General features: G+C 43.3%; 1 protein-coding gene across 5 annotated transcripts; it reads left to right on the forward strand.

The window, feature by feature from the left end:
- Positions 1–1,076: 1,076 nt before the first annotated feature.
- On the forward strand, positions 1,077–15,363 carry SETD9 (SET domain containing 9). Of its 5 annotated transcripts, XM_054987464.1 has the most exons (8): positions 1,437–1,509; positions 6,077–6,139; positions 7,486–7,700; positions 9,692–10,056; positions 12,072–12,195; positions 13,711–13,826; positions 14,159–14,264; positions 14,553–15,363. In XM_054987464.1, the coding sequence occupies exons 4-8, from the start codon at positions 9,768–9,770 to the stop codon at positions 14,638–14,640; spliced, it is 723 nt and encodes a 240-aa protein (XP_054843439.1). In that variant the 5' UTR covers positions 1,437–1,509; positions 6,077–6,139; positions 7,486–7,700; positions 9,692–9,767; the 3' UTR covers positions 14,641–15,363. The 5 variants fall into 5 exon arrangements, with proteins under 5 accessions (XP_054843438.1, XP_054843443.1, XP_054843442.1 ...); XM_054987467.1 differs by lacking the exon at positions 6,077–6,139 and having other exon boundaries at positions 1,422–1,509; XM_054987466.1 differs by lacking the exon at positions 7,486–7,700.
- The last annotated feature ends 5,813 nt before the right edge of the window (positions 15,364–21,176 follow it).

Raw genomic sequence — 21,176 nt, forward strand, 5'->3', positions numbered from 1 at the left:
AAAGTGCACAGGAAGTTAGGAGGTGCCATACCGGCATATTTGCATATTGTGTCAGTACCACATCCTCGCAATTCTGCACCCCTGACTGAATGGCAGTGCAGCAGTGGCATGGACCAACACTGGTACAAGCCACTGCACTGGTAGGGAAAGGGGCACCACCCAGGGGTGTGGCAGAAGTTTGTTGGCTTCCCAAACTGTTGCAGGCCAGGAAAGACCCCCAGAACAAGCACACAGTTACACCAGCAAAAATCACAGGTAGTCCATAGGCACCCATATTACAGAAAATGCAACCCACACTACAAGTGTAGTCCCACCCAAAAGCTCCGGTGGAGCACAGGATTGCCAATTACAACTGCAACCAATCACCCTCTCCCCAGCTGCGGCCAAATGTCCTCCTCTGCACCCAACCATAGCCCTTCAGTACTACATAAACCCCATCTGGGATACCCCATAATTCAGGGCACACAAGACAGAATTCTGTCTCAGAGGTCTTTGATATGTGCGCAGAGTGCACAATGTTGCACTCTGTGGTGGGGGATAATGCGATCTATGCCGCGCGAAGGGAAGCAATTTCTCACCTGAAACCTGAAGGGCTATCGCGTCCTAAACTTGAAAGTATTACTTGATCTTGAGTTTTTAAAAAAGGTATTCCAGTCCTCCCCCGCCCCTTGCATTCCCTAATTAACTCCTGTTTAGAAAGCAAAAGTAGGGTTCCTAACTAGGTTGGAAAATTCCTGGAGATTTGGAATGCAGCCTGTGGAGGGTGGGGTTTGGGGAGGAGAGGAGCTACAGCAGGGTATTCAGCGGGCTGCCTTCCAAACCCGACATTTCTTCCTAAGGAACTGATTCCAGCAGTCTGGAGGAAGGCTTTCGGTCGCCGCAGATGTTTCCAACACAGATTCTCCCATATTCGCAGGCTTGTCCCACTGTGGCTCTTATCGAGTCTCCTGCGCCTGCCACCAGCTTCATCGACGGCCACTCGCACTCCCTGCGACCAAAGAGGCTGGTTTTGAGCCGGCCGCTTGAACCCAAAGGAAGTTCAGCGTACGAGGGCGCCGCTTTTCTTCTCACGTTTCGACCTAGAGTGAAGGCCGGAGCCACCGTCCTCCCCCGAAAGGGTCCCCCGGCAACCGCTGCCGAAGACATTTTGGTTCCACAGCCTAACCTCACAGTGTTCCTTACGCAGGCAGGGAAGTAGTTCTCCCTTAACCCCTCCGCGGGCTGCCGCCCCTCGTAGAAAGGAAACACGTGTCTCTCAACAGCGTGAGGATGAGGCAGAGAGATCTTACTTAGGGGCCTCTCCTGAACACCCCCTTGGGACGCCCTGGGGAGGGAGGAAAGGGAAGCCGCGCCATACCCCGCCTGCCCTCTGAGGAGCCGGGGGAGAAGCTTCGGAGTTTTCTTCCCGTGGGAAGCGCTCGCCATGCTGAGAGCCCTGCAGCGGCGCTGGGAGTCCTACAAGTACCGCTTTGTGCCTTGGATCGCGTTCAATCTCCGCCACAAGCGCAGGTGAAGGCGGGCGGGGGAGGCTTTTCCTCGTCTTTTTCTCCCCTTCCTGTCTCAGCAGCCCTGCCATCCCCCGCGTGGGTGTGTGAACAATGGGGGCGCCAGCCGCTTGGGAAGGAAGGGCAAAGGCAAGTGAGATTGGCGACCGATCGGCAGTGGGAAGGAGTCTTGTTCGCCTCTTGCCAAGACTTGCTTTGCAAAACCCAGACACCCTCCGACTGGGTTCCGGGCTCTTCTATGACATATCGGACTTCTTATGTTTTGTTTGAGCGTTCGTTTTTCAGCTCTGTATTGGATTTCTGCTTGTTTACAAACATCTACTCTTCTTACCCTATTGTATTTATTTGAACGTCCCAACAATGCAATCCGCCTTGAGTCTCAGTAAAAGGCGGACTGTAAACAATAAATAAATAAATAGATCAATCTTTATTAAAAAGATCCCAGACCTGCATAAAACGTAGCAGTATTCATATACTCAGGAGCTCAAAGGTAAAAATTATTATAGTATGCACAATTAAGAAATAAAATGTTGGCATTTAATCAGGTATTTTTATACCTTCCTTAACTGGCAAATTTTATAAGCTGCATCAAAAACTGCACTACATGCTGTAACCATTGGGTTTTCATCCATTAACAACATTCTAGCATACACCAGTTCTGAACAACCAAGGTATCTTCTAATTATAGGGGGAAATAAACTTAAGAGTTTCTTGGTAAAGGGGCAGTGTAATAAAACATGCCCAATCTCCCCAGTACCACAGGGACATAGCCTGTCTTCCATCCAAACATTTTTGTAATACCCCTCTAGAACTGCCGAGGGGGGGGGGGGACTTGATTTATTTCCAATGAAAATACCCTCCTATGACTTGGTATCTCCAATTGAGATAAATAGGTGGCTGGAGAAACTACATATCTAGAGCTATCCACAGATAAGAAGGTTGATGACCTTTCTAAGTCCATCTGCTGCTCAATATCCAGCATCCTTTGTTTTAGCATAAATAAATATATTTGTCTTGGTTTCCACCGTTCTGTGTCTACAAATGAGCCTGTCGTTCTTCACTTGCCTTGTGCAGAATCAGACTGCTGGTCATCTAGCTCAGAGTTTGCCTGTTCTGGCTGGCATTTGCTTTCCAGGGTCTTGAGAAAGAGGGCATTCCCAGTTGCTAATCCTCTAAAGGGAGATTGCAGGGGTTGGATCTAATACCTGTGTACATGGCATGTGCTGTACATCTGCTTCCATGTGGAAGTGATTCTCTGTTTAGCTCTTCTTTCTGCTGGGAATGCAGATGCAACAAAGCATCCTCAAGAACATCTACATCCCCTTCCCTTGCCTCAGCCTTCCAAGGTTGCCTTTTCTTTTCAGGCTTTTTTTAAAAAATAGCAATATTCAGTGCTGCTGTAAGCAAGCCAAGGCTGAGCAAAATAATCTTTGTGGGAACAGCCTACCTCAACCTTCCCCAAGCCCGCAGCTGGCTGACTGGACTAAGTTGCTGGGATGCATTCCCACCTATCTCATATTCAGGTTTAGAGAGGCATCCAGCACTCTCAGACTGCAAGCATCTTCTGTCGGGGGAGTACAGCATCAGCCAGAGCAGGTTGAACAACTTTTCCAGGGCCAATTTTATGTCTGGTCCACAGCACTTCCATTTTGTCTGGACTAAGCTTCATTTTGTTCACCCTCAGGCAGTTCATCAGCATCTCCAGACACCAGTTTATTTACTATATTTGCTTTATTTATAGTCCTCCTTTCTCATTGAGACACAGGATGGATTATACGATCTAAGTAAGTACAACATATAATAAGCAGCATAATAGGGCTAGGATTATAGCAAACTGAAACAAAAACATCATATATTAAACAGTGCATGAAATAGTATTATGTAAGTATAAAAACAAAGGAGTGGGAGTAGGACAATTTATTTATAATCTGCCTTTCTCACTGAGAGCCAAGGCAGATTACACAGTGCAAGTGAATACAATATAATCAACAGCTAGGACGTTCATTGAGCAAATACAATATGATCAACACAGTAGGGTATGGTAGCAGAAAATCTGAAAACAAGCATAAAACCATACACAGAGATAGACGTTTTCTGATACAGTGTAACTAATTAACATGACATTTTTAACAAAGTGAAAATTACCCAGTAGGAGCATATCTACATCAGCAGACAATACATAATACTCAAGTGAAGAACTCGCTAAGACTTGTGGGCAGCATCTCAATTTCACCTCCCCCACTATTTCCTCTTTCTTTCTCAGAAAAAAACTATAGCCTCTCCCCTTTTCCCACTTCCTTCTGTCCACCAGCCAGCCTACATTTATCTGCCCCCCTTCTCCAGTTTTCCCTGCTTTCATCCCCCTAAAAACCACTCCTTGGGAAAATTCTGCATGGTTCCAGCTGTGGGGCTTGGCTGGGCCTAGTTGCTCTGTTCTGACCACCAGGCTAGGCTCTATTGCACAGTGGGGAAACCTACGAAGAATCACAGGGGTCACCTCACTCTCCCCTATATCCCCCATTCCCTCACTAGTTCCTCTTTCCTCCTCCTGGTAGCCCCCATATCTTCATTTTTCTGTGCTTCTTTTTCTTCTTTTCGCCCAGCAACAATCCTTTTATCTTCCCTCCATCTTCAGTTACCTTTATTATCTTTTTACTTCATTTATACCACACCTTTCTTCACAATGGGGACTCAAAGCAGCTTATGTCACAACAGGCTTATGACATAGGTTAGGCTGAGTTTTAGATGGTAGCCATGTTGGTCAGCAGTAGAACAGCAGGATTTGAGTCCAGTGGCACCTTAGAGACCAACAGGATTTTCAGAGTGTAAGCTTTCAAGAGTTAGAGCTTCCTTCTTCAGGTTAGGCTGAGACAGAGTGATAGCCCAAGGTCATCCAGCAAACGTCCTTAACAGAGTGGGGATTTTAACCTGGATCTCCCAGTTTGTAGCCTGAAACTCTAACCACTACAACATGCTGGCTTTCATGTGGTTGCTACAGTAACTGGTAGTTGTTCCGAGGACGGGCCCCGATAACTGTTCCCCCAAAGGCAAAACAGCCCTCAGAAGAGCCTTGCTTGCTCCCCCTGTGTTACCAACAGAAATTAAGACTGGAATCAGCTGGCAATACTGTTATGGTTGCCTAGCGATGGCTACAGAGGAGGTTTGTTTCTTAAAGCTAAAGGCACTGCTTTTATTGTTTTGGGAGGAGAGTTAATCTGGGGCTTTTATTGGGTTTGTAGAAAGATCTGTCTATTGTGTTCGTGGCTCCAGTCTCCAGATTTAAGTACCCACAGATGTGGCCACATTGAGAATTAGATACGCTGATGACACTGGTATGGTTCACAGCCCCATTCCCAGTATAAAAGCACCTTCCTGCACTATTATAATATATACATTTATAAAATGTCATCCTGAACCATTCTATTTTACCTAGTTTGTAGAATGACAGAAGTGTGGGAGCCTTTTTGGTAACTTCAGGCAAGCCATTCCACAAGATAGTGCCCGCAACAGAAAATACACGGATATGGGCAGTTGTTGATCTTGCCCATTTGCAAGGTGGCATCTGCAGAAAGCTCTGCTTGGAGGAGTTACGCTATCATGGGGGAGGATAGCAGGAGAGGCAGTCCTGGAAGGGCTTCGTATGTGGCCGCCAGTACTTTAAAGGGAATCTGGTTAACTGATTGGCAGCCAGTGGAGTGACTGCAGAATGGGTATACTATGCACATTCCAGATTCAGACAGAAAGGAGAGTTGGAGCTGACATCAGTATATTGGTGACAACTCACTCCAGATCTCTGGATGACTTTCCCTAGTGGTTTCACAGCACGGAGACAATACGGAGCCTTTTAGAACTCCATAAGCCAAAGGAGGCAGAACAGAAATTCCACAGCACCACCTTCTGGAACCTATTGGCCAAGAAGGTCTGTATTCCAAGACGAACCACCATAATATAATTCCACCAAGGCACATTCCCATCGGGCAATCTAAGGTGTTCTGTCAGGTAGATCAAGTAAGTTTCTGCAGAAAACAGAAGACAAAAGCCAGATTGAAAAGGGTCTGGAAACGCGGTTTCATCCAGAAATCCATGGAATTGAGAAGCCATAACTTTGGACAGGAATATGTATAGATGCAGAAAACCCTGAATACCAGTGCCGGGAGGAGGCAGCAGGGAAGGCCTCTGCTTCGGTCGTTTGTGGCCCTCCATGGCAGCAGGACAGCTGCTGTGTGAAATGGTGTGCTGGACTACATGAGTCCCTGGTCTGATCCAGCAAGGCTTTTGTTATGTTCACCACTTTCTCCAAAGTCTTGCTCAAAACCCTGCAGATTAGATCAACCCAATTGATCTATTTTTTTTCCAAAAAACGGCTAGGAGGTGCAGGGATCCAGGAGCCGTTTTGTGGCTCTCGGTGCTCCAAGTGTGTGTTAGTAATTGTGGATGAAAGCTTTCTGTGTGATGGGAGAGTATCTTCATGGTGAGTAGAGTTGCCAACATTTTTACTGACCTCAGGCGTCTTTTACAGCAGTTTGGTCTACAGATGTTAGAAAGTAGTAATGATTACATCTATTCCACAGATAGTTTCAGTGGCTGCTATAAAGGAACAGGAGCAGACCAGGCTGGTTTAGTCGAGTCAGCCGGTGAGTGTTTCTCACACAGTTCTATTTTGTAATTTGTTTATTTAGAAAATTTGTATGGCGCCTTTCCAGGCCTGCTCATGGTAGCTCACAACAGTAAAAGAAAACCATCAAACAGACAATAAAAACAAATCACACCAATAAAAACTTATTAATAAAGACATCAAAATCATTTAAAAAATACTAATAAAAGTAAGGTAGGACATAAAAGTAACAGCAGTCTAAAATTACAAAAGCTTCCTTGGGCTAGGAGCAGACCATAAAACAGCTTAAAAACATTCAACACCTTAGCTTAAAACCTGGATAAAAAAAGTTGTTTTGACCTGACACTTAAAAGAAAGGAAACAGCTTCCAGGCAAGCCTCAAGAGAGAGGCCTTTCAAAAACAAGATGCCACCGCCAATAAAGCCCTGTTCCTGGTCTCTGCCCACATTAGTTTTGCAGTTGGAGGCTCAGAGAGCAGGACATGAGAAGGAGAGAGAACAATGTGAGAGGAGGCAGTTCTTCATATTGCCAGAATTGTGGCAATACATGCTAATGTGCAACTCCCAGGAAGAAATACTTAGCCCAATCCCAGTAAAGATTTAGCAAAATTCATGTTGAAATCAGCAAGAGTAGATTTAAGTCACAGCTCATGTTTTAGTGATGGGCCACAATATGAGGCGTCACCATCAGTTTCTAGAAACTGAATTGGCTGTTACTTGGCAATTTCTCAGGAAGCTATTTTCCCACTGGGGCAAAATTTTTGTTTGGGCTATAATGTTATCTACTAGCTATTCTCTCTGTATGGATACTGTTGCACTCCCATTATGCCCTCAAGCCCCCCCCATAAATGTGATGGATGATAACAGTCCCCATCAAAAAGAGCATGCAATAGTTTTTCAAGGAAAGTGAACCATTGGAACTAGAAATGAAGTATTTGTGAATGCATTCTATAGGGGCGATTTCTTACATTAACTGGAGTGTGGATTAGGAAGCCTAATTGGTCTTTTTCCATCTCTAATTTCTGTAATAACAAGCAGATGTCCTGGAGTGAATACAAATTTTAATTGATTCCTGGCTGTCTGGTGGAACTAATAAATATCTCAAGCTGAATACTTGTGGTTCAGTGATCTCAACGCAGTCCTTCTAATGAATCACAGCCTTATATTCGCTCAGAAATCATTTATTATTCTGTTTGTATGTTTATGCTTGTTGTCTTAATGTAGGAAAGGAAAATCCTATTGATCCTGCTCATTATCAAAATTGATTCAAAAAGCGTATTTTTCTGTCGTTTAGATTCTAAATTTTGTACATCTTAAAGGAGATGCTGGAAGACAACCTGTGAGCTCTATTTTTTTTTCCATACAGTCTTCTGCAAAGCCTTACAACGAACCCTCCTGCCCTTTTCTCTTTCGTCCTGCAAGAAGTACTCGTTTGCTGAGTCTGAACACCAACATCAGCCCCTGTCCAATCCAACCTCTGCAGCGGACTGGAGGGGGAGATCTATAGCTGATTTAGAAGTTCAGTGTTGTGTCATGTAGACTGGCTGCAGTGCTGTTTTTGTTCCTTTTTGCCTTAAAAGGGTCAGTAACCTTTCAAAGGAGAAGGGAAATGAATTGATCTGTGTATACTGCCTATAGAGGTATATCTTTGGAATTTCTGCTCTGCCGGTCCTGGCCATCAGAAGACAGGTGTGTCAATGGGGTGTCAGGAAAAGAGCCGTGCTGCCTTAGCTTCCAGACTGTCCTAGAATGCACCAGATGTTTGGCATATTTATTCAAAAAGACAAGCACATTTTATAGGAGGAGAATGCCTTTTCTACAACTCTGAAGGAGGTGATTACGAGACCCATTCCTGAAGAATGGCTCCTTGGAACCAGATGATAAATGTTTAGTTTGGGGGTAAGGAGCTCCAGCGAGTGCAAGCTTTGTTAGCTTGGAGGAAACTATTTAGGTCCACTTCAGCTTTCAGCCTTGTTTAGGGATGAAACTGCTTTTGTTGCCTTGAGTTTATTTCGTTTCGTTTCATCCATACCCTGGTTTTCTTCCAAAGTGGCTTATGACATTCTTTCCTCCATTTTAGCCCCACAATAATCTTGCGAGGGAGGTTAGGCTTTGTGTGTGTGACTGGCTTAAGGTCACTCAGCAAGCTTCCATGGCAGAGTGAGAATTCGAACCTGGGTCTTCCAGAACCTAGTCCAACGTGCTAACCACTACAACATGCAGGCTGGGATAGTGACAAAGACGCTGTGTCCCTGCTGGTTTTCCAGGACCCTGACTATGGCTTCCTTCTGGACTGATCGGCTAGAACGAGCGTTGAGGGCAACATGCTTTTCTTGCTGACTGGTACCAAAAGGTGCTACTGTGGACATGCTGCTTGATTGTGTAATTCGTGGTGTAGGGTCCTACAGATTCCTATCCTCTTGACCACGTTGTTTAAAACCTACTTAAAACCACTGGGGGAGACTGTCCAGAGATTTGGAGATAAGGGTTGTCAGTGTGCTGATAGCATGCAACTCAGTCTCTGCTTTGTAGCGAAGGTAATCGATGTTCAGAGCTTTTTGGAGTGGTAATAGGCTGGACGAGGGTCAGAAACCATCAGTGGTTTCTGCTAAGGAATGAGGAACCGGCCGCTCATAGATGGGGTTGCGTTCCTTTCAAAAGGCCAGCTGTGCCACTTGGGGCTTCTGTTAGGTCTATCACACTACAAATGGACATTGGTTTGTTTAATCTCTTTAAAAAACATTTGTTGGATCACCAGCCAAGTCAGTTCTTGGGAAAATTAGACCCTGCTTAGCCTTGTTCCAGCTATATTGTAGGCTTAATTACTGCAATATGCTCTTTGAGGAGCTGTATTTGAAAACTGTTCAGAAACTTCAGTTACATACAAGACTGATAACTTTAGTTGCCTGGAAATATAGCTTGCTAGTTTTAAAGAGTTCCATTGGTTTCAGACCAACACAGTTACCCACCTAACTTGTTTGTAGACATTCCTTCCCCATTGTAATACTTGCTAAGTTTAGGCACGAAGTGAAAATTTTTCTAAGTGCTCAGATAAGTCCTTTAGTGTGTGATTTCATTGTATGTATTAGTTATTCTTTTCTACTCAGGTTGTTTTTAATTTGCTGCTGGTACGTTTTTTTATAATAGTGTCGGTTTATCTGCCCTCACCTGAATAGCCCAGGCAAGCCTGATCCCATCAGATCTTGGAAGCTAACCAGGGGTCAGCATTGGTTAGTAATTGGATGGGAGGCCTCTGTGACCGGCATCACAGAGGCAGGCAATGGCAAACCACTTCTGTTAGTTTCTTACATTGAACATCCCAACAGGGGTTTCCATAAGCCAGCTATGACTTGATGATACTTTCCATCACCAGATTTATCAGCTATATTGCGTGTATCTTACAAAAAATACTTACTGTTGCTACTTTTATTCCTTTATTTTCTGGCTCTGTTACTGATACAGTGTCAATTTTTTATCTTGTTAATAAAACTAACATGAAAAAGCAACCAATTTGTGTTCATAGTAGCACTCTGCCTTTGTTTACAAAACTCCACGTTCCTTCTCTCTTACAGAACTCTGCGGTTTGTACCAGAAGAATCTAAAGACAAAACCATTTCTGATGAAGATGTCCTCCAAACCCTCTTGAGAATGTTTAAAGCTTTATTTGTAAATGACTTGACTAGGCAAATGCCTCTTCTAAGCTTTCTTCCAGAAATTCAGTCTAAATATCTGGATGTACAAATTGCTCAGCCTGAAACATCTGAAGCAATTGGTGGTAATCAGCAGAGCCAAATGAGCTTTCATGCAGAAGATGTTCTATTTAACACATTAGGATTCAGCATTACTCGAAGGCACAGTTCACTCGTTTCTGCTGGAACAGGCGTTTTCGTGACCAGAGGATGTGTTCCCAAAAGGACAGTTGTAGCTATGTACCCTGGTACTAAAACAATTTGTTTTGAAATGTGAATAACTTGGAAGCTTGATTTCTATTCTGTCGGCTTATATTGTTCTGAAATAAATGAAAATGTTTCTATATTCTGAAGGAATCCTCAAAGAGGGATAACTGGCACACTTGGCCTGGGAGTTCTGAAACTCTTTTTTCATGATTTGAATATTCCAGTCAAATTAGATGAGACATAGATGATGAATCTCCCACTTCCTTTTAAAGGTAAATTGCAGCCATATACTCTTGGTTGCCATAATGGGAAGGGAAAGGAGGATTAATCTTTCCATGCACGCACAGTTTTGCTTATCAGAACCTTCCTTCCCATATTGCTCTTAAACCTGGTAGGGAAAAAGAGGCAGCTCTATTATACTTTGTTTTTTTTCCCTAATGGAAGTGCGGCGTGTGCTTGTGCAGTAAATTGGCAAACGATGCAAGGGTGGGTGGATGAAACTTTTTCTCCCCTCCTCATGCACTCTTGAGCTGATCTGAGTTGGGGCTGTGCACAGCTGAAATGTAGTGTTTTAAAAAAAAAAGCTGGAAAGACATGATCACCAACCTCTCAGTGTCTTGTCTGTTTTGACCCCCAGTTTCCCATTGTCCTTCTGACAAGGGCTCTGTGCCTTTTACGGCTGCATAATGGAAGACATTCAGCAGGGAGTACTTGCTTGTAACTGGACACTGCCTGCCCTCAAAAAAATTGCACTCCCATGAAGCCTATTGCCAGGAGAGTTTTGCCAGAATACATGACTCTGCCTTGTACTGAATCAGACCATTGGTCCATCAAGGTCAGTATTGTCTACTCAGACTGGCAGCGGCTCTCCAGGATCTCTGACAGTGGTCTTTCACATCACCTACTTACCAGATCCTTTTCACTGGAGATGCTGGGAATTGAACCTGGGACCTTCTGCATGCCAAGCAGATGTTCTATCACTGAGCCTCAGCCCCTCTCCAGAAGAAAACGTCATAGCAATTTTTGTTCCAGGTGCCATGCTGTAAGGTTAGCATACGTGTAACGGAGACAGCATGGTGTAGGAAGTAGGCTGAGCATCAAGACTTAGACTAACGTGGTCTAGGTTCCAACTGCCAATTAGCCATCAAGGTCGTTGGCTGTCTTTGGACCAGCATAACCTACCTCACATGTTCATTATTAAGTTAAACAGAATAACTTCCATGTGCACTGCAAACATCATAGAAATGGAAAGATAAGTTTGATGTCTCTACATGGTGGCCTGGAAAGGACTGGGTTTGACCCACTTTTTAGAAGTTGGCTCTGATTTTGCTAACACACAGGGCCATCCTTTTCCAAATATTTGCAGTAGAATAATCACTCTGGTGACAATCAGCGGAGCCAAATTACTATCAGTTTGGTTGTTGGGGGTTTTCCGGGCTGTATTGCCGTGGTCTTGGCATTGTAGTTCCTGATGTTTCGCCAGCAGCTGTGGCTGGCATCTTCAGAGGTGTAGCACCAAAAGACAGAGATCTCTCACACTGAGAGATCTCTGTCTTTTGGTGCTACACCTCTGAAGATGCCAGCCACAGCTGCTGGCGAAACGTCAGGAACTACAATGCCAAGACCACGGCAATACAGCCCGGAAAACCCCCAACAACCATCGTTCTCCGGCCGTGAAAGCCTTCGACAATACTATCAGTTTCTTTAAAGTTCGGCAACTTCTGGGGCCCAAGCATCATTTCACTGGCCCCTGTACAAACTTGTAACAGCCCGCCACCCAATATCGTCATATACACATTCTCTTGAGTTGTGAAAGAAAAACGGCTCTGGTAATGAGCTTGCAGCCCAGCATGCCTCCCCGTTTAGGAACTAAGTATATCCATCCCCTACGCAAGTAGGAGATGAATACAAGTAACTACAGCCTTTTGGATGTCAGAAAAAGTTTTTATTCAGCCTCTTTAAAGTAATTAGTGTTGTCCATCTTTTTGCTGATTTTTTAAAAATCATTTGGAAATGTCTAACTGCTTAACACTAAGACTTTTTTTGTCTTGAACAGGCACAGTGTATGAAAACTACGAGCCCATTTTTTTCCAGTCTCTTGGCAACCCATTTATATTTAGATGCATAGATGGGGTACTTATTGATGGTAATGACAAAGGCATATCAAAAGCTGTGTACCGGTAGGTAATTGACAAAAAATGGCAACGTAAAAGCTTCCTTCTGTGTAAAACACTACTGATTCTCTAATAGGTGATGTTATCTGAAAACAAACTTGGTTTTATCTACTTCAGTTTCTCTATAGAAATGGTGGTTACAAACTGTTGAGAGAGTCTGTGTTTCTGTGGGTTTGTGGATGTTCTGTTTTTTCAACATACGGTTGCAGCAATCTAAAACATAGGTTTGTGTAGCTACACACCGTTGCTCTGTGCAAATGTGCGTTAAGATCCTCGTAAGTCTGACTCTGGGACTTCCACCACCCCTAAGATAAGAAATTGATCCTTTTCTGAGACCGTTCCTTATTTCTGAAACTCTACCATGATATTCATTTGGCATTTACCCTAATGGTTTTAGGCACCAAATAAAATATCTGTTCACTAGGACGTATTAAATACTGTGTTGTGCTTTTCAACTGATTCTGTTTTGGTTTTCTTCTTCGCTGTGTTTTATTATAGATTGTTGTTTTGGTTTTATTTTGTACTGATGTTGTTAGCTGCCTTGAGAAGTAAACATTTCTCTATACTTTAAGATACATAATTTAAATAAATGTATGAGTGACACAGAGAAGTTGGCAGAGCTCCTGGCAAAACGGGATGAAACCAGAAAGCTTGATAGCAGGGTTTTTTTGCCAAAAAAATATCCCAGTGTTTTATAAATTCCAAATTAACATAATTTGGATGCAATTCTAAACATAGGTGTTTTTGGCTGAGCTATAATTTGAGCTATGTAATAAAATCATTTCCATGTTTGGCTGTATCACATAATCCCCAGAGTTAATTTGAATGTTCACATGGTGCTGGAAATTGCAGGTACAAAAATGACTTGTTTCTGGACACACTTGCTAATGATACAATGTGCAAATTGTTGACACACAGGCCTTAACATGGGATTCGTTGATCAGTTACTTACCTTGAGAAGAACTCTCTAGTTTAATAGAAGGCCCTGATATCTGAATCAGCATTTCACATACAATATGTTTAGTAGGCATGCAGTGGTATTTTATTCTTGCATCTATAATATTTCCCCCAAACTAATTTCCATGCCAGCATTTAGAGAAGGCAGGGACTGTTCCATCTTTTTTTCGTTATGAAACTGAAAGCAAGTTGCTCTGAGTATAACATAAGCTCAGACCAGCACAACTAATGACCAGCCAAGCTGATCACAGCTTACCAGCCATACATTGTGTGATCTGCCAGCTGCTTGACAAGTCACCCCCTATATTTACAGTTCAAGGCTGTACAGGTGAGCCATCATATACAACTGATCATTTTTGGTATGATTTGGCGGTTCACAAGTTGTCCAAGCACAAGTTGTTTGTTGCTTGTGAATATTACACAGAATTTTTGAGTTGTTAACAGATACATTAAATTTGGGGGTGGGGATGCTGCAAGGCACTTGTTTGTTTACAAAAGGTCCATATGATTGCACAAAGACTCAAATCGGGAATATATTCTGGTTAATACTGCACCTTCTTTCAGGTCATGCAGCAAGAGAGATCAACTTGGTCCTTTAAAAATGAATGATGTCTCCTGGCTTGGAGATGCTGTTTGGAATCCACTGGCAGTGGGACAATACGTCAACAACTGCTCAGCAGGTAGGTAGGAAGAGCTGTTTCCCTCATCTAGTTTGGATACACATGCAAGATTCTATGGATGTAGGCTCAGCAGTGTCTCTTCCTGGCTACAATTTCTGTGCTTGGCTAATGGTATCCTCAACACAGTCATGCCAGGTCTGATACTACTTTTTCCCTGTGGTTTTGTCTATGGGGTTGCACCATGTGCTGAACTGTAGAGTGTCTGAGCACATTTCTTGTTAGGATTTTCACTAAATAGCATTAGTGGTTTCTTTCAATGGAGCAAAAGGATGCATTCTTATTTGGGCAACCTTCAGTTAATATATCTCTTTAAAATCTCTCTCCTCTTTCAGACAAGGCAGCCAATGTATGCTACCAAGAGTTTGATATACCTGAATGTTTTCCTATACAATTTAAACAGTACCTTCCCAATGTAAGCTACAGCTATGAAGTGCAGAGGTGAGGATTTTGATGAGATACTTATTATAATCTGATAGCCTTTTGAAAATTTAATTGGGTGGGAGGAATAGTTGGCCTATTTTCTTGCTAAATATTGTAAAAATAGGTCACGAACTACATTGTCAGAACTGTAACACAAAGCCAAGAAAATGTAAACAACAGAATCAAAATCTAAACAATTGTAATCAATTAGTTTTAACTGGCATATGATCAGCAAATAAAAATGCATGCACTTGATAGTCTCACAAAAATCCTGTCTTTCCCTGAATTTTGGCCTTTTTTTTGTAGGCGATTGAGAGTTGTAGTTTTGGTTGCTCTCAGAGACATTGCACCAGGAGAAGAACTTTTTTCCAACTACTACACAATTATCAGCTGAGGCAGAAGAACAAGCAGCTGAGAACAGCTTCGGACCCCAAATGTGCTTGCATTGAATAAATGTTGGAATGTTAATGCTTCTCTGGGTACTGGAAGCCAACAATGTGTTCTAGAGGTGGGCAGCCCATTCCTCAGGTTAGCACGTCTCTATGAACACTGTCTTAAAGTTATGCTTTTTGATGCTACATGGATGCAATCAGCACTGTTCCTCATCCTATACAGCTGCTTGATGCCACGGAATACACAGTTGGCTGTTCTTCCAACTTTGACAGTACAGAAAAGCCATTTCATTAAACTTGGAATGATGCTTTAAAAGGCTGATTGGTTTAACCCCTAATGCAACATAAATTATGGAGATTTTATTTTTCTTGTTGTTAATGTCACGTTTCACTCGTTGACACATTTTGGTGATTGAGAAAAAATGCATTGATTTGCATTTGCCCATTAGGAATTTCTGCACAAGGATCCATCACCACTTGTCCATTTCTTCGCTTTCTGCTATGAATTTTTCCAGTAAACTGTGTCATGTGGTTCAGATATGAGTTGTGTTTTTTTAAAAAAAGACATGCAAACTTTTAAACAAACAAATGTACACACCCCTGTTTTTCAGAGACTTTATTGTGCCCTTGAATTCACAGAGTGTAGTACAATTCATGTGAGCCAACCCCTTTTTAATGCACATGTCCATTATTTGCAATCATGTCAAATAAATCTGTTCTGTATACGTATTCGTCCTAATTCATGGAGGGGATATCTATGCACAGAAATGAGTGCTGCAAAGGCCATTAAGACCTAGCCCCTAGAGCTCTGGGTTGCATGCGTGCTATTTGCCGTCCTCTCCAGGACTGTGTGGTGGGAAACTCTGCAATTTACCCACTCTGAGAATTTTTAATTGTTCAGAAGGGAAGGCTGTGCTGACTGGGACAGACATATGGATACCTTGCGGTTAAAAAAATTAAATGCCAAAAAGTCATTCAGTAGGCCTGTAAGCTTTATGTAGATTAATGTGCTGCAGCTTAACTTGACTCACAGGTAGGACTGGAAGTTGATACCGTGTGTGTGTGTGCGCGCGCGCGCACGTGCGCTGTAGCAATTATCTTGGACAAGAATTACCCCTCCCTCTCCATACACTCTACTACAGATCTAGACTTTGCAAATTAACAAAACACACATCTTCCTTTGCTTTAAGCATATAGGAGCTGTTGCATAGCTTGGCATTTCTACCATATCACTACAGTAGATTGGATACTCTTGTAAGAGATCTTGTGCAAGCAAAAACACAAAAACGTCATCAGTAGCTCTTACACTAAGTTAACTTTACTATAACTTGCTTGTGTTTCCACTTGCACAAGAAATGGGGCGAAGCGTATTTTTGCACATCTTCCATCCCATAATAACCTTCTTTAATCAAATTGTATTGCACTTCCAAATTAAGAACAGCCCTTGATCAGAACTGCGGTCCATCTAACACAGCAGACTGTGTCACACAGTGGCCAACCAGTTACTCTGAAGGGCCCACAACTGCGCATAGAGGCCAAGGTCTCCCCTTACCCTCTACTAATATTGCCTCCTAGTACTTGAGGTTTTCTGCCTCCTTTCGTATCCGTGGTTAGTAAACCACGGATGGATCATTTATGCTTGAGGTCATCGCAACATCCTCTGGCAGTGATTCCACATTTTGACAGCTCAGTACTCTCAGTACTCAGTACACTAGTACTTCCTTATGTTATTCTTCATATTTTGCCTGTCTACTTAATTGGACACCCCTGGGTTCTAGTATTTTGGAAGAGGGAGAAAATTTCTCCCTATCTACTCTCTGTCCCATGCATAGTTTTATAAACCACTTATGTCTCTCCTCAGTCATCTTATTTCTGAACTGTCCAAGTCTCTTTAGCTTTTCCTCACAGGAAAGGTGCTGCAACACCATACTGGTTGCCCTGTACTTTTTCCAGCACTGCAATGTCTGTTTTAAAGATAGAAATGTGAAAGAAGGCTACCCCCATGAAAAAGCAGCACAAACAAAGGGTAAACCCACGGGAGCACACAGCAATAATATGATAAGGAAAACTATTCTAGAATCAGTGTTTTCATACACACCAGTATTTTCATTCACACGTTACAATTCATTACAGTCAAATCAAATTCATTACAGTCAAATCACAATATAACATAATTTTTTACAGTTGATCAGAATACAGGATAACTTACCCCAACATAAAGTCCGCAGGGCTCAACCTGCCTTGTATTTTCTTTGTAGAAAAAACAACAACGTCCAGAATTATGTTGTTTTCTTTGCGAAAGTAAAGTAACGATGTTCAAAGGTTTCTTCTTAGTGTCCAACGGGTGAAGAAAGCAAAGCACCCAAAGATCACGCCCAATCTGGGGCCGGCTAAAGATACAGATTTCGTCCCCTTGCTTCGTCAGGGGCGTGATTCTCCACTGAAATACAAAATCAAATCATGCGCATAACACATGTATTTTTCCGTTGCTAGAACCTAAAGGAAATAAATCATAATCACTGACCTGTTGTTTCCACATCAACAAATATTCATTTTAATCCCTGGACGGGGGCGACAGTATATTCTCATGCGCGCCACAACCCCATTGAGTCAACTATTTTAAACGGCTTCTCTAATTAGCCACCTGCGGTGCCTTAAAGGGACCGCACTGCCTAACGAAATCCATAAAAAATCAAAGAAAACAAGTTAAGGAAAGCTCGCTGTTCAGTCCCAAAGGTTTGACAGTTTGCAAATATTGGATCCAGTGGGCCTCCCTGCATAACAATACAGTCTGGTTCAAATTCTCTTTGTGTATAATATCAAGGACAGCTACTCGAAACGCATTTTCCCCATGTTGTTGGTCCAAAAAATGTTGGACCATAGGTGCCTCAACAATTCTATTTCGAATTCGGGATATATGTTCAAGGACCCTAGTTTTTAAAGGTCTAATAGTGCAGCCGACATAAAGTAACCTACATGGGCATTCAATCAAATAAATTATACCAAAGGTTTGGCAAGTAGCAAAATGCTGGAAGGCTAGTTTCCTTGTTCTCAGCTGAATCTCGTTCCCTTCCCACATAAATTTACACATGGCACAATGGCCGCATTTGAAGTTGCCCTGAGGCAATGTAGACCTCACCTTGAACTGACCCATTTTAGCATGAACTAAATCATCGCGGATGCTTTTAGATTTGCGAAACCCGCAGAGGGGTCGCTGTTCACATCCCTCAATATCCCTAACAATATCCCAATAATGATCGATCACTCTTAATCTTATTGGCTAGAGGGGTATAATCCACGGCCCATTTAATCCTCTGGATCTGTTGGCGAGTTTTGGTCTGGAATAATGTATCACGATCTACAGTTTGTGCCCTGGCAAGAGCTGATGAGATAACTCCTTGTGGATAATTTCTGTTGGCGAAATCCGTACACATAATCCTACTGTCTCTTGCAAAGTCCCTTGCTGCAGAGGAGTTCTGCTTGATGTGTAATAATTGTCCATACGGAATATTTAGTTTCAAATGCCAGGGGTGGAACGATCCATATTCTAGATACGAGTTGCGGTCAGTTTCTTTGGTGTACGTTCTGATCTTCACTGTGTTGGAGGAATCCCTGTAGGTGATCACATCCAAAAAATTAATTTGTTGTTTATCGAAGCGCCACGTGTACTGGACATTCGAATCCCTGCTATTCAACCAGTTGCAAAAGGCCTCAACCTGATTGGTCCCGTGGAACAAAAGATAAAGGTCGTCAATGTATCTTCTAAAAAAACGGACCCTCATCCTGTAAGGATTAAATTCATTCATGATATATTGCTTTTCCCAACGGGCCATAAACAGGTTGGCAATGCTTGGGGCTGCCGAGCATCCCATCGCAACGCCTTTCTTTTGAAAAAAGAAATGGTCTTCAAAACGTTGGACACTAAGAAGAAACCTTTGAACATTGTTACTTTACTTTCGCAAAGAAAACAACATAATTCTGGACGTTGTTGTTTTTTCAACAAAGAAAATACAAGGCAGGTTGAGCCCTGCGGACTTTATGTTCGGTTAGGCCATCCTGTATTCTGATCAACTGTAAAAAATTATGTTATATTGTGATTTGACTGTAATGAATTTGATTTGACTGTAATGAATTGTAACGTGTGTATGAAAACAATGATTCTAGAATAGTTTTCCTTATATTATCGCTGTGTGCTCCCGTGGGTTTACCCTTTGTTTGTGCTGTTTTAAAGATAGAGCAACACAGCATTCCAAATGAGGCTGCACCACAGGGGCATATTGGCGTTTTTGTTTTCAACCCCTTTCCTAATAATCTCCAGCAAATTGGATACGCAACATTTGATGGTTACATGAACTAGCCTCTTATCATTTGATTTTTGTCTACAGCAACACTGATTGGAAATGAACAATCAATGCTCTTACACAATATCTTGCATAAGTCACAGCTCTTCCAGCGATCTCTCTGCCCCACCCACCTCACAGGGTGATTGTTGTGGGTATAATAATATCATACTTTGTAAACTGCTCTGAGTGGGTGTTAACTTGTCCTGAAGGACAGTATATAAATTGAATTTAAAAAATAGATCATTATGTAAAACTTCTATTAATTTGGCAACAGGAAAATAAACGATTGAACAGGTTTGGTCCTAAAAACATTTAGGGTTTTTTTTTAAGATAAACTCTGTTGAAAATTATATATATAATCAACTGTAACTAAGGCCAAAACAGAGATTGGAGCAATTTTAAAATTCTTTTTTACAGTAGGAGCACAATATATTTCTGCAGCATTTCATATTTGCCACCAAGATGATGAATCAGTTTTTATATACAGCACAGACTTGGGGACAAGCAATTGTTCCTTCTGTTGAATTAATTCAACTTAGATTTTCGAGAGCAATATGGAGAATGCATATCCTCCATAGCTCTTCAATTAGAAGCTGGATCTGTTTCACTTATAAACTTAGTCTGACTAAGAAGCCTTTAAATTCAGAATTTTTTTCTGTTTATTAATGTCTAGTAACGAAGCCCGTTGTGGGGGGAAATATAGCGGGCTCTAGAAAGGGGAGGGCAGGCAGGTGGACATTTCCTCCTCCTCCTCCTTGACTGATCCTGGCCAGGTGAAGGTGTGTGTGGGGGGGGGAGATACTGCTACCTGCTGTGCTCCTGATCTCTGCCAGGTGAAGGGGGGGTGGGGTGGGCATTGCCTCCTGCTCCACACCTGATTCCGGCTGGGTAAAGGGAGGGCGGGCATTGCCTCCTGCTCTGCGCCTGATCCAGGCTGTGTAAAGGGAGGGCTGGCATTGCCTCCTGCTCCACTCCTGATCCTAGGCATGTGAAGGGGGTGGGCACGCTGCCTGCTCCATGTTTAATCCCGAGGGGTGAAGGGGGGCGGGCATTGCCACCTGCTCTGTGCCTGATCCCAGCTTTGTGAAGGTGGCAGGCGGGCATTGCCTCCTGCTCAACTCCTGATACCAGCTGGGTGAAGGGGGGGGGGGCTGGCATTGCCACTTGGTCTGCACCTGATCCCAGTTGAGTGAAAGCAGGAGGCAGATATTGCCACCTGCTTCATTCCTGATCCCGGCTGGGTGAAGGCAGGGGCAGGAATTGCCACCTGCTCTGCTGATCCCAGCCAAGTGAAGGCTAGGGATGGGCATTGCCACCTGTTCTGCTCCTGAGCCTGGCCAGGTGATGGCGGGGGGCTGGACGTGCCACCTTCTCTGCTCCTGATCCCAGATGGGTGAAGGCAGGAGGCAGGTATTGCCACCTGCTTCATGCCTGATCCCAGCTGGATGAAGGCAGGCAGGGGAGGCATTGCCACCTGCTCTGCTCCTGATTCCAGCTGGGTGAAGGCAAGGGACGGGCATTGCCAGCTGCTCTGCTTCTGATCCCAGCTGAGTGATGGTGGGGGGCTGGCATTGCCACCTGCTCCACTCCTGATCCCAGCCGGGTGAAGGCAGGAGGTGGGCATTGCACCTGCTTCATGCCTGATCCCAGCTGGGTGAAGGGGGGGTGGGCATTGCCACCTACTCCGCTCCTGAAGCCAGCTGGGTGGGCTTCCCCCGTAGCGTGCTTGTGGAGGGACGAGCTGTCTCTTCTGGGCTTCCCTCCATGGCATTGCCCTCTGGAGGCTCACCAGGGTAGGAACTGAGTTGTCTGGAACACAGCCTTTTATATAGTAGGATCAGAACAACTTTCTTTAATGCCTAGTGGCCGATCTTGACACTCAAAAGTTGGCTTAAACCAATAGATGAGAAGTTGACTGCAATGGAGCTTTCCCCTTTGTTTAAATATATATATATAGGGTTGAGTAAAGCTGTTTTAGTAATTAATGACTGTTACTGACTATCAAGAAACACTGGTAAAAGCCTGTGGTATTCACCACTCTTACTCAGTTTAGCTCCAGTAATTCCGCATCAATTAGCATGCTATTTATCAACATTAGAAAAGAAGGGGGACTGCACCAAGGCAAATGAAGAAAAAAAAAGGCAAATGGTGCAAGGGAAGAGTCTTTAATGTTTATATAACCGCTATGCATTTTG

The sequence above is a fragment of the Eublepharis macularius genome, chromosome 8 (assembly GCF_028583425.1).
Source record: "Eublepharis macularius isolate TG4126 chromosome 8, MPM_Emac_v1.0, whole genome shotgun sequence".
NCBI classification, from domain to species: domain Eukaryota; kingdom Metazoa; phylum Chordata; class Lepidosauria; order Squamata; family Eublepharidae; genus Eublepharis; species Eublepharis macularius.

Coding starts and splice junctions, on each gene's coding strand:
- SETD9 (XM_054987463.1), top strand. CDS start 1,424: ATGCTGAGAGCCCTGCAGCGGCGCTGGGAGTCCTACAAGTACCGCTTT. Junction 13,827..14,158: donor CGTCAACAACTGCTCAGCAG/GTAGGTAGGAAG, acceptor CTCCTCTTTCAG/ACAAGGCAGCCAATGTATGC. Junction 14,265..14,552: donor TACAGCTATGAAGTGCAGAG/GTGAGGATTTTG, acceptor TTTTTTTTGTAG/GCGATTGAGAGTTGTAGTTT.